The 11,543-nt window shown below is 38.6% G+C and overlaps 1 protein-coding gene across 1 annotated transcript in view; it reads left to right on the top strand.

Moving 5' to 3' along the window:
- Positions 1–944: 944 nt before the first annotated feature.
- hap1 (huntingtin associated protein 1) overlaps positions 945–11,543 on the top strand; it is a 28,074-nt gene continuing 17,475 nt past the window's right edge. The window contains exons 1-4 of the mRNA XM_044113750.1: positions 945–1,088; positions 4,636–4,648; positions 4,696–4,986; positions 7,290–7,478. Coding sequence (XP_043969685.1) covers positions 945–1,088; positions 4,636–4,648; positions 4,696–4,986; positions 7,290–7,478 — 637 coding nt within the window. The remainder of the gene's footprint in view (positions 1,089–4,635; positions 4,649–4,695; positions 4,987–7,289; positions 7,479–11,543) is intronic.

Raw genomic sequence — 11,543 nt, 5'->3', positions numbered from 1 at the left:
CTGACAAATTGCTTAGACTGCAATTAACGTTAACGAATTATTCAGGTAGCATGGATTCAGGATATCCGTCCCTGAAATACATTTTGTTTAATTCAGCATAACAATGTTTTGAAGAGGTGGTAAAGTGGTGAATGTGTTTGGAAAGTACAAGTTGCTTAAATCCCACAACGTCAACCTAAAGCAACTTTTTCAATAGAACCTCGTTGCTTTACAACCAGCCCAAACCTTCTTACTGCAGCAGCTGTTTGGTTTAAATCTGTTGATCAGATGCTACATCTGTCTTAAATTGTGATTTTATCATTAGGCGCTAATTATGCACTAAACAGACCTGTTTGCCCAGTGTTTCTTGTTACTTTGTTAAACATTAAGTCAATGGTTCTCAACCTTTGTGGCCCTCAGCTAACAAAGCACAGGTGGCAGAATCTTTTGATGGGACATGTTCCCATTCACTCCACCGATGTGGTCTTTTTGGAAATGTGGCAAGATTTATGAAATGACACTAAATTAAATTCATCATTAACTTAAAGGAAGACTTGTCCAGGACACTGGGCTGCAAGATTTGACTCACTGGAGTAACATGTCAAGGGAAGGTCAAGAGAGTGTGAACATGTTCAAAGGTTATCAGCTGCAGGGGAGATGAGATAACTGAGTTTGCTAATTTACTTATTTATATGAAGTTAAATGTTGAAATACAGAAATAAAATTAACATTTATAGGTTTTAGTACTCTGAAGATTAGCATAAACCACCTCAGTTTTTCACAAACTGAAGATAATTTGGATTTAGTTTTAAGATGAATCACCTTCTGTTGCTGCCAGACTTTGATGACCTTTCTGTCTCGAAGAGGTAGACGTAAATTGATTTCTCAGCATGTAGACTTTGTGAATTTCCAGTGAGAACGGTGAATTAAAAAGTCCTTAATAGCACCCGACAGTGCTTGAATGCATGCGTCCTGGCCTCCCTCCCCCACATGGCTGCGTCTCTGTCTGTGTGCCTGGGCTCACGTACACACCCTCCTGGAAGGGCATTGTTTGCTCAGAGAACCAGTGCAGAGCTCGGCAGCGCCGCTGCTCCGGTCCGCTCTCCAAGGTCAGCGGCAGGCTTTGCTGCTTGTGTTTCACAGGTTCAGCTCTGATGTGACTTAAGACCAGCTCCATGAACCACTCCATCCTACAACATATTCATTAATTAACATTATGTAACAAAATTAAAGCCTTGTTGAGGGATATGCTTTTGACATTTCCTGTTGGCATTTTAAATTTCCACCTTTTGAGGCTGCTGCACCTATCTTCTCCGGAGCTTTTTTTATTTTCTGTGTCCTAGATGATTACTCCACTGACTTTTTCTTCTGGTGTCCTGCCTAGAAGGGCAAAAAAAAAAAAAAAAAGCAGGATTGCAAAGAATCGCTAAATGTCTAATAACATATATTGAAAACACATACAATTTTGTGTATTTTTTGTCTTGTTTCTAGTATAAACATCTTAGTTGTGTCTTATTTCAAGTGTATTAACTTACTGGTAACTTTTCAGTTGTTAGTTTTATCATACTTCAGGTGCATTAAGATACTGGATCTAGAAACTAAACCAAAAATACTTGGTAAGATTTTTGTGCTTTTTTGTGGCATATCCCTTCTTCACACTCTTAAGGGACTGATAGTTTTAACTTCTCATTTTTATTGAATCGTCCTCAATGGTTACCAACCACTAAATCAAAGCTGACTTTGTGCTGCTGACCTGAAAGGATTTTGAACTTTTGGGGTTAATCACATGATATGAATTTGGAGGTTATTTACCCACAGTCTTTCCAGACTACCATACAGAAAGACCAGAGTGATGTAAGAGCCTAAATCTGTGTGGTGTCAGTTGTCAGACCTCGCTTGGGGGAGACAGGATTAATGGGGACGTGTTGGCCACAAGCAGGAACACTCAGCTGATTGAAAGTATTTAAGACGGAGGCCTGGAGTGACGAAGCAAAAAGAGCCTCTGCACTGATACTGATATGTAGAGATAGTGGGGAATTAAATACAGCTAAAATGAATCTTGATAGCTGCATGTCATGTGCCTATGCATGTGTCTGTATGTACCCTGGTAGCCCTGCGGCAGCTGCTGTAATTAGGCCTTTACCCTCTGGTCAGCATGTTTTATTGACTGCAATAACTGGGTCGAGCTATCAAGTGTCCTTTTGTTACCAGCCTGGGCAAAGCGTCAAGCCTTTATGTAACTTTGGTTAATATGAGGCATCGTTTTAATAATAAAACACAGCTGAGTTCTCAGCTGTTTAAACTGGGTGAGAACAGAGGGGTCCGAAAGGTGAGCACGGTTTCTTAATGCATCGGTGGGAGAAAAAGTTTGAGTGAAAGCTCCACGGTTTAAAAAATGCAAAAGCATTTTCAAAGCCTTTTTAAAAAACAAACAAACAAAAAATCTAATTAATATCTTAAAATCCTTGTTGCCAAAGGCTTTGGCTTCAGTTTTGGACCCTCAGAGGAGATCTTGACTCTTGTAACAATGGCTGCTGCTGCAGGCTGCAAATGTTTTGTGTATAATTCTTGTTCCTCTGGCTTGGCATTGTGTTTATAGTGGTGAAATGTTCTGCTGAAGAACCTGATCTCTGTGGCTCCAGGCTGTTGTAACTCTATCTTTGTGACCCTAAAACTCAGACCTTTAACAGTAAAGGACACAGTAAGGAAACATTGGCGTAAAAACACACATTTTCTATTCACTCAAAGTGAAAACACTTGTTTTATTATTAAAACGATGCCTCATATTAATAAAAGTTACATAAATATCCGGAGTGGCGTGGATCAGAATCGCAACAAGAACGTGTTTTTTTTTTTTTATGCCTGATGCAAGTTGAATAAGTTATAGTTGGTTACAGTTCATATCTCATGAGAAATATAATAGAAAAAATAACAGAAATAAAGAACAAGTTATATTCAGTTATTCTGAATTGTGTTTTTTTTTTTTTTATACTTATTTTTTATTGAACATTTCTGAACACATACAGTGGAGAGGCATCAATACATTCAACTTCATACACAATGTTGGTCAACCGTGTCCATATTTAGCTGGGTACAAGAGTGGCATTCTCCTTGCGTCTGTAGTCGCTCCATTTTTCCCATTTAACATCAAACTTGTCCTCCTGCAGTCTTAGTCTATGTGTGATTTTCTCCATTATGAAAATCTCTTCCACGATGCTCAGCCACTCCTCCACTGCAGGAGGGTCTTGTCTATACCATAATTTTGTGATGGTTTTCCTTGATGCAGAAAGTAATATTTTCAACAGATATTCATCGTCCTTTTGAATTACATCGTGTGTGAGGCAACCCAGGTAGAGTGTTTTACATGATCTGGGTATTCTGTATCCCAATATGTTTTTCAAGATAAGGCTAACATTATGCCAGTATGTGGTTAGCTTTTGACAAGACCAGAATATGTGTGTGTGGCCTACATCAGTCTGGCCACAGAGTCTCCAGCATGGCTGTGAACTGGATACCATCCCGGACTTGATCTTTGGTGTTATAAAAAATCTAATCATGTTTTTCCAATTAAATTCCCTCCACACACGGGAGCAGGTGGCCATGCACTGCATTTTACAAATTTTAAACCATTCCTCCTCGCTTATGTGCTCCTTCAATTCGTCCTCCCATTTTTCTTTGATGTACATAGTAGATGTCTTCCTGCCTGCCATCAGTCCCTGGTATAGTGCTGAAATAACCCGCAATTTATTCCCCTCATAGGCCTTATGAAATATCTCTATTATTTCACTTACATTGGTTTTTATCTCTTTCTCATAATAATCTTTTATTTGCAGATATCTATACTGGTCTTGGTCCTCCAGTCCATATTTTCCCTTTAAGCTATTAAAGCTCAACAGATTGCCCTTTTCAGTCAATGTACACATTGCTGTGGCACCTTTATCTGCCCATTGTTTGAAACCTGCATCATAAATACCTGGTTTAAACCTCGGGTCCCAAGCAAACCAGCTCAAACTCTTTGTTTCTTTCTCTAACTGAATTGTGTTTTTATAAGAACTGAAATACAGTAATTTCTCTCCAGATGAATCAGAGAGTCATCTGGAATTCAACTTTTAGTCAGACCTGTCAGTACATTTTTGGCTTGTAATATAAATATACTAACAATCGAGGCTAACGCAAGAAAAAAAAACCCCAACATAATACTGTTTAAAACTGTGGTATGTGCAACTTCAAACATTTGTGGAACCAAGTTTTCTTTTACTATAATCATTGTTAATGCTGTTTGATTATTTTACTATGAAATGTTAGAATGAGCTGTAAGAAAGGAGAAGAAAGCAATTTATCAGCTCAACTGTTGTGACTGCTGACGTGTATCACACTTTGGTTTTTCTCTTTTAGTGAATTTATTAAATGGTTTAAATTGAAAGCAAATAAAAGACAGTATATACTTCTGCCAGTGGTCTATTTTCTGTAATACAGGCTGTTGGGTCTTCATGTTTAACGAGTGTTTGATTTTTTTTTTTCTTCCTTTTTGTTTGACATTGTGCAAAATTGAAGCTAGAACGTTTGTTCTCAAAAGTGGAAGTATCTACATTCATGCATTGTTGTAATCACTCGTCTTTGTTTTGTCTCTTTCTTCTCCTGTGCTTTCCTGCTTAGGCTTCACCTGCAGGTTCACAGAGACTCCAATGACCTTCATGTCTCTGTTTGGCCCCTAAGCCACCAACAGGGCGCCCGGCTTTAAGCTCCTGTTCACCCTGAACCCTCCACCCCGAGGCAAGCTGTCCCACCCTGCGTCCTCTCCTTCCTCGCCTCCTCTGGCTCGTCTTTCTCCTCCCTCCTGGCATCCACAGGCCCATCTGGACTCCCAGTCAACCCTCTACCCCAATGAGGGGCAGAGGGAGGCACCGGGCGCCCTGGATGGTGACGCCCAGCCTCCGCAGCATTCTACACCCAGGAACGTCTGTGACTCGGCGCAGCAGTCCCACCACGATGCGTCCACTATAACAGGTGCACCGTTTTATTTTAAAAGGCAGTAATGGCCAAACATTTGTATGTTTAGGTTTTTGTACTTGCCTTTACGGCAGACCTGGGCATTTTAAGGCCCGCGGGCCAGATATGGCCCGTTGGGCATCCCTGTCCGGCCCGCGTCCCCCCCCCCCCCAGTCAAAACAAAACACCGTATTTTCGAGTGCATGCGACACAGCTGTCTTTTATTTTGAAAGGGCTTGACGCACCGTTTATGAATGCACGTACATAAATGCTAACGCACAGCAACAACAAGTGATGCTAGCAGCCGAATACACGATCCCCACAAAATGTCATCTCACGGTAAAAAAAGAAAAGTTGATTCCGAATTCTGCATTTTTAACAAGGCATGGACAGCGAAATATTTCTTTATTGAAGTCAAAGGCAAGGCCGTGTGTTTAGTTTGTGGTGCGCAGGTGGCTGTGTTAAAGGAATATAATATCCACCGTCACTACGCACAGAAGAGAGACAAGAACTTTTAATAGAAAGAGCGCTTCACAGAGTCTTCTGTAATCGTAGCCAAGTTGCAAGCTCAACAAACACTATTTACAACACGCCTGGCATCTAGAGGAGCTGCAGACAAGGCAAGTTTTGTCATATCCCTAAGATTGCTAGGAAGAGCAAACCTTTCTCTGACGGAGAGTATATTAAGCAGTGCTAATATGTCCTGAGAAAAAGACGCTTTTGAGAACATCTCCTCTCCCGCCGCAAACGTAACGAGAAGGATGGAGGACATCGCGACGAACCTGGTGCTGCAACTGAAAGACAGCGTGAATGATTTTGAGTACCGGTATTTTTCCCTGGCTTTGGATGAGAGCTGTGACATACGGGACACTGCCCAGCTGCTCATCTGTTCGTCAGGCTTTTTCCAACACTTAAAACCATTTATTGCTCATATATGCAGTTGATCAGTTGATTAATATAACACACACCATTTCAATTGTGGAGAGATTAAAAAGTTAAAAATAAATTCAGATGTGATGACGATATTTTTTTTAACTATTAATTTGTTAATTCTCACTTCAGCCAAACCACAAATTGTTTTTTTATTTTTATTAATTTTTACTGAATATTCTTCTTAACAAAAGAATATGATTTAAATATTTTATTACAACAAGAGGTATGAGAAAATGAATAATGAGTCAAGATTAAATTTGAGTCATTGCTGGATCGGCCCTCCAACATATTTCATATTTTTCATGCGGCCCCCTGAAGAAATTAATTGCCCACCCCTGCTTTACGGGATACCTAAGAAGAAATTAATACTTTTAAAGGCTGCAATTGGTGAATATATGTCAAATTTATGCCAAAAGTCAATACTTGCAGTGTGATCCTTCATAGCTTCTTCAGTTCACTCTAAAATTCTGGAGGTGAACAAAAACATCAGATATTGATTCATTCTTGTCTCAGTTCTTGAAGTTTATCAACACTTTCATGACTTCATTCATTGTTGTGTTTTTCTGGTTTCACTGTAAGTCAAGTGTCTTTGATGAGAAGTAACTCGTGGATATGATCATCCTCATAATCTGAATGAGAGTGAGATTATTTTGTACCAGAATGTTGGGCTGTGTGATGAAAAGCCATTCTGTTTAAAACTAGTAGGAAAATTCAACTGCTTAGGCAGCGGTCAACCTCTGGAAGCCAGCACTCTTTAGGTTGGTTTTTACACAGCATGATGCGGGACTAAACAAACTTACACAAAAATGTCGAAATTCCTACAGAAACATAAAGATCGAGCCCAAAATAACTTATTTAGAAGTTGATTTGGGGTTGGTTACACTTTTAAAAGAAGATCCTGGGGCTTGTTGTATACTCTTGAATGTTCTGAATTTTCTCCAGTCCATCAATCCAGATTAAATGATGTATTAAAACTTTTTTTGTCTCTGGTAAGGTAACCTTAACTTTACATGCAAGGCAATTTTTAATGTTGACACTGATTCAACATCCTTCACTCTTTTCTGCTGATACTGGAATGAAGTGACAAACAAAACAATATGCATTTTCTCATTCTGCACAGAAAGCTAAGAACCATGTGGACTGCCAGGACAAAAAGATGCAACATTTGCAAAACAGAACATCATTTCTCACTTCCAAACCTCAAACCATAACTCTACAAACAATAACAATGGAGCGCAATAAATCTATACGTTAGCCACTAGAGGGCAGTGCAGCTGCATGGCTCACACATCAACTCAGTTGTTAAGTTTAATGTTGCTTTCTTTTTCTTCTTCCCTCATTCCTGAACCTGCACATTCATGAATCCCCCAAACCCTCGGCACACTCAGACCTTTGCTCAAACCTGCCGGAGCTGGAGATAGTGAGTCTGCTGTCAGAACGTCAGCCCAAATACACCCTCAGAGCAGACACCGTGTTCGGATATGACAGTGACGACTGGCTGCACACCCCTCTGGTGCCACCAGAGGTGGTACTGGGACTCACTTATGAACAGATCGAAGAGACCTTCAAATATTTCTGTGAGTACTGCTCGTTTTCTACATGTTGTGTGATGTGAGGCAGATGAGGTCTCAGGATATTAAGATCTTTTGTCAAACATTCAGATATTTTTATTTTCAGATCATATTTTCTCTCAAAGCCTTTTACTGCAGAGCTGGATAAATCATTCCTACTTGATTCACTAAAAACATTTGCTCAGGGTCCGGTTCAATCTTCAGCTGGCTTGCGTTATGCAGCAGGACAATGAGCTGATTAGTGAAAGATTTTGGGATGACCTAGTCAAAGTCTCACCTTAAAGGAAACTGAGATCCTACTTAATGAACTTAAACACACAATATTTGCTTAAAAACTCTTCTAAGTGGCTTAATTAATTGAACCTAATAATTAACTGATTAACTACAGGATGAAGCTTAGCACCAGCACACGGATCACAAATATCTGATTGTCGTCTTCAGCTGGTATCCTCACTAAATAATGATTTAATTTAAGTTTATCATGTTGCTGTTTTTTTTTAAGAAAGATTTGCTCTAAAACTGCTTACTAAAACAAGCTTCCCTCACATTTTTTAATTAAGCCTTAGCTGATTTAGTTTGAAATAAAAAACAAAATCCCATGTTTCGTTTTGGGCTCTTTTCTGATCTCTCACCTCCAGGATAAGTGCTTAATTTTGAAGTCATTGATGTCAAATGCCATCAAGCCAATTACCCTACTGTTCCTTGCCGCTCTAAGCAGTTTACGCTGAAGGCGAGCAGACTGCGGAGCCCGATGGCCGCTCTGACATCATGATGATAGGGTTGGCATGACGACTGCTGCAGCCTCCCTGAGAGGGTTTATTTTTAGATTCATTGGTTGTCTAGACTTTGTTGGGTGATGAACGGATGTGTGGCAAAAGGTCAGGTGCTCTTTATGTACATTTTAGCAATCCGATGTCTATTATGTAAAAAAATGTTTTAGTAAAAGACTCTTTTCTTTAAAATAAAGGGGCTTGATTCATACCGAGTGAAATGTACAAATACAGCAACTCACATTTGTTGTTTTTACCTGCAGATTATAATTAATCTCACATGACGATTAATTACTATTGTCATGCAATTAACAATTGTTAATTACATTAATCCATAACTTTTAAGACTATTCTCAGTGACCTGACCCTTCTTTGTTGGGCTTTTCACAGTTGGTTAAACCAGATTTTATCGAGACCTTCAGGAAATCTGAATAGACCAAAATTCACTTGTTTTTGTGGAAAATAGTCCACTAAGGAAATTGGCTTACAGTGAGGATTTAGTGAGATTGTAGGGGTATGTCCTGTTAACACCCAATAGACTGTCCCAACCACATGTTGCTAACAGAACCAGGACAGACTAATCTGATTGATGCACACTGTGCCACACTGTGCTTCTGTTTGAATTATTTAGCCAAGGGACATATGGTGGTGTTTGTCAGTGCTACTGAATCCTCTGGTATCCTGTTTCCCTGTTGCTGTTTCTGCTTTGCATTTTATTTTTACCACTAGGCACTGAAATGAGTCTTGTCACACTTGTTTTGTGTAACTGATGGTTTCCTGAGGCATCCTCATCAGTCCATGTATGACTAAATTTCCACAATTTTTAATATTTTTCATGAGAACAAACTTCTAGGTTAGTAACTAAAAGTACGAGAGAGTAAGTCCTTAAAAAAGTTGACAGGAAAAGATGTTACAGATGTTTAAAAGTAGAAGAGACTAGTGGATTCTGAAATACATGCCTCAGTTTAACAACTTTTATTTTAAAAAAGTGTTTTCTGCAAAAACTTAAAGCACGTCTTAAATTTTACAACCTAAAGTAAAGCACTTCCTCTCTAAACTTTCGTCAATGCAGAAAACTTGGCATATTAAAATTAGAAAAGGCCTTTTTGAGATTTATCTTCATAATAGTAGCTGTCGCTACAACAGTGGACAGTCAGCTTGTTGTTCCAGAGGACAATGTTATCCATTTATGGTCGTGGATTTCCTCTTTAGAGTGACATGGCCTTTAAGTGTTTATTTTATGTGTGTGTGTTTGAGAAGTATGTTTTTCATTACTTTTCAGTCTTTATAATTTGGAAATGCAAATTTTGAATTATGCTCCATAGCTTTAAGAATAATTTGCCCTTCATGTTATTTAAAGAAGGTAGCTTGCCTTTGTGATGCATGTGGGTATAAAAGCTCAAGATTTCTGGTTTACTGCAGCTGAGTTAACGGCAGAGAACAAACTTCTAGGAAAACTGTTCATCCGCCGTCATCGGTGGCCATTTTGACTAGTCTGTGGCATAGTAGAGAGCAGTACGTACCTGAGTGTGTTTGACAGCGCTAAGACCCTCCTCCTTGCTCTGATTGGTTGTGTGTGACTGGGGGTGGTGAATTGCTGCAGATGGTAGCAGGTCTACAAGAAGAAACAGAGGAGCTAGATTGTTTTTCCACACATTATCTGTCTTATATTATGGTGACAGGACATATGGCAGATTTAACAAATATGCAAAAAAACAAAAAATGTTATACTTTACTTACAGCAGCTGTAGAAAATGAACTTGTGCATTAGTTGTGTTAGAGCTAATTTAGTTGGCAACTGGAATTCAGCAACATCTTCGGGCTACAATAATTTGAATAATTTTACTGTTTAAAGTAAAATTGCATCCATCACAATTAATGTGCAAATTTTTTAAGTGTAGTATTATAGCTGGAGCTCAGCTCTGCTGGGTGAATTAGGTTGTTTTAGTTCATCATGTGGATCATTGTAATCCAAAGCCATTTAATTGATGTCTGCATATTTTACACCTGCAGTAGACAACTTGAAACTTTAGATTGCAGCAACACTACTTTGATATAAACCTAACTGAGATAAACCCTAACCCAGTCAATTGTGGTCAAATTTAACATTTTAGATAATTTAATTTGATTTTTAGAAATTTAAGACCTACTGTATTGTCACACAAGAGCACTGAGTGAATCTAAATACAATATGTTGTGTGTAAAGAAAGGAAGCATTAGACAAGATCTTTTTCAGTGACATAAAATCAGCAGCTATCGCTTTAATTTTGGGAGTATGCAGTGCAGCAAAAGGAGTTCTGTCTTTATCATGCTGCATGTTTTGATTGTTCACTTGGGAGTTGACTGCAAATGAAGCGACTGATCTTTATCACGTAATCCCTGGTTATGTATTAAGTTTATTAAAGGCACGTACAGGGCGTTTTTATTTGGATGCTGTGAATAAAAGCACCTTCCTGGTTTTCATCTCACAAAGAATCTAATTGATTTCAGAGTTGTTGCAGCAGTGGAGCAGATTAAAGTAAATATTAATAAATCACCAAGTGATTTGTAAGAATCTGTTGAGTGAATGTTTAATGGTTACATCACTAAAACATGAGGATATAGCTCCACTTCTTAATAATTTGATTTCTGAAGCAAGTTTAACAGGAAGCAGAGGAATACACCTTCCTAAAGTATTTCCACTTCTCTCTTTACAACCATACACCAACATAAACATGTCAGACAACTGAAGTAGAAGGAAACTGTCACATGGGTTTCAAAATGTTTTGTACATAAAAGGTTTTTGCATTTCTGTTTGTGAATCATTTTAACTCAAGTCATACCTCTGTATAAATCGATCTATTGTGGCTCTGGTCAGACTTCAGGGTTGTTGTCCTCCAGTCTGTCTCACAGGTTTTCACTGGTTATATATTAAGTTTATTAACGGCACGTAACCTGCTTTGGATGCTTGAACAGGAAGTAAAGCACATTCCTACTTTCCTTCTTGGAAAGAAAACCTCGTTGATATCAGTGTTGATGTTTGAAGAGTGAAGCAGATGAAATTTATTGATAAATTGTCAAATGATTTGTAAAAGTTTGGCTTAATTGCTGCGACAAACAGATCGGGGACTCCAAAAGGTGGTTTGAAGGAAATCATTTACTTTACAAACTGCCCACTACTTTACAAACCCAAACTGCAAAACACAAAATCTTATCAATTATATTTGGTCTATAGGGCAAATATCTTTTGTCTTATTTCAAGTATACTGACTTACAAGTAAAGTTCCAGCACGACATGGGAGCTTAGTTATAAGATAAATAA

Source organism: Gambusia affinis, linkage group LG04 (assembly GCF_019740435.1).
Source record: "Gambusia affinis linkage group LG04, SWU_Gaff_1.0, whole genome shotgun sequence".
NCBI lineage: Eukaryota > Metazoa > Chordata > Actinopteri > Cyprinodontiformes > Poeciliidae > Gambusia > Gambusia affinis.
Note: the sequence above shows the minus strand (reverse complement) of the source record. Positions and strands in the feature narration are given on the sequence as shown.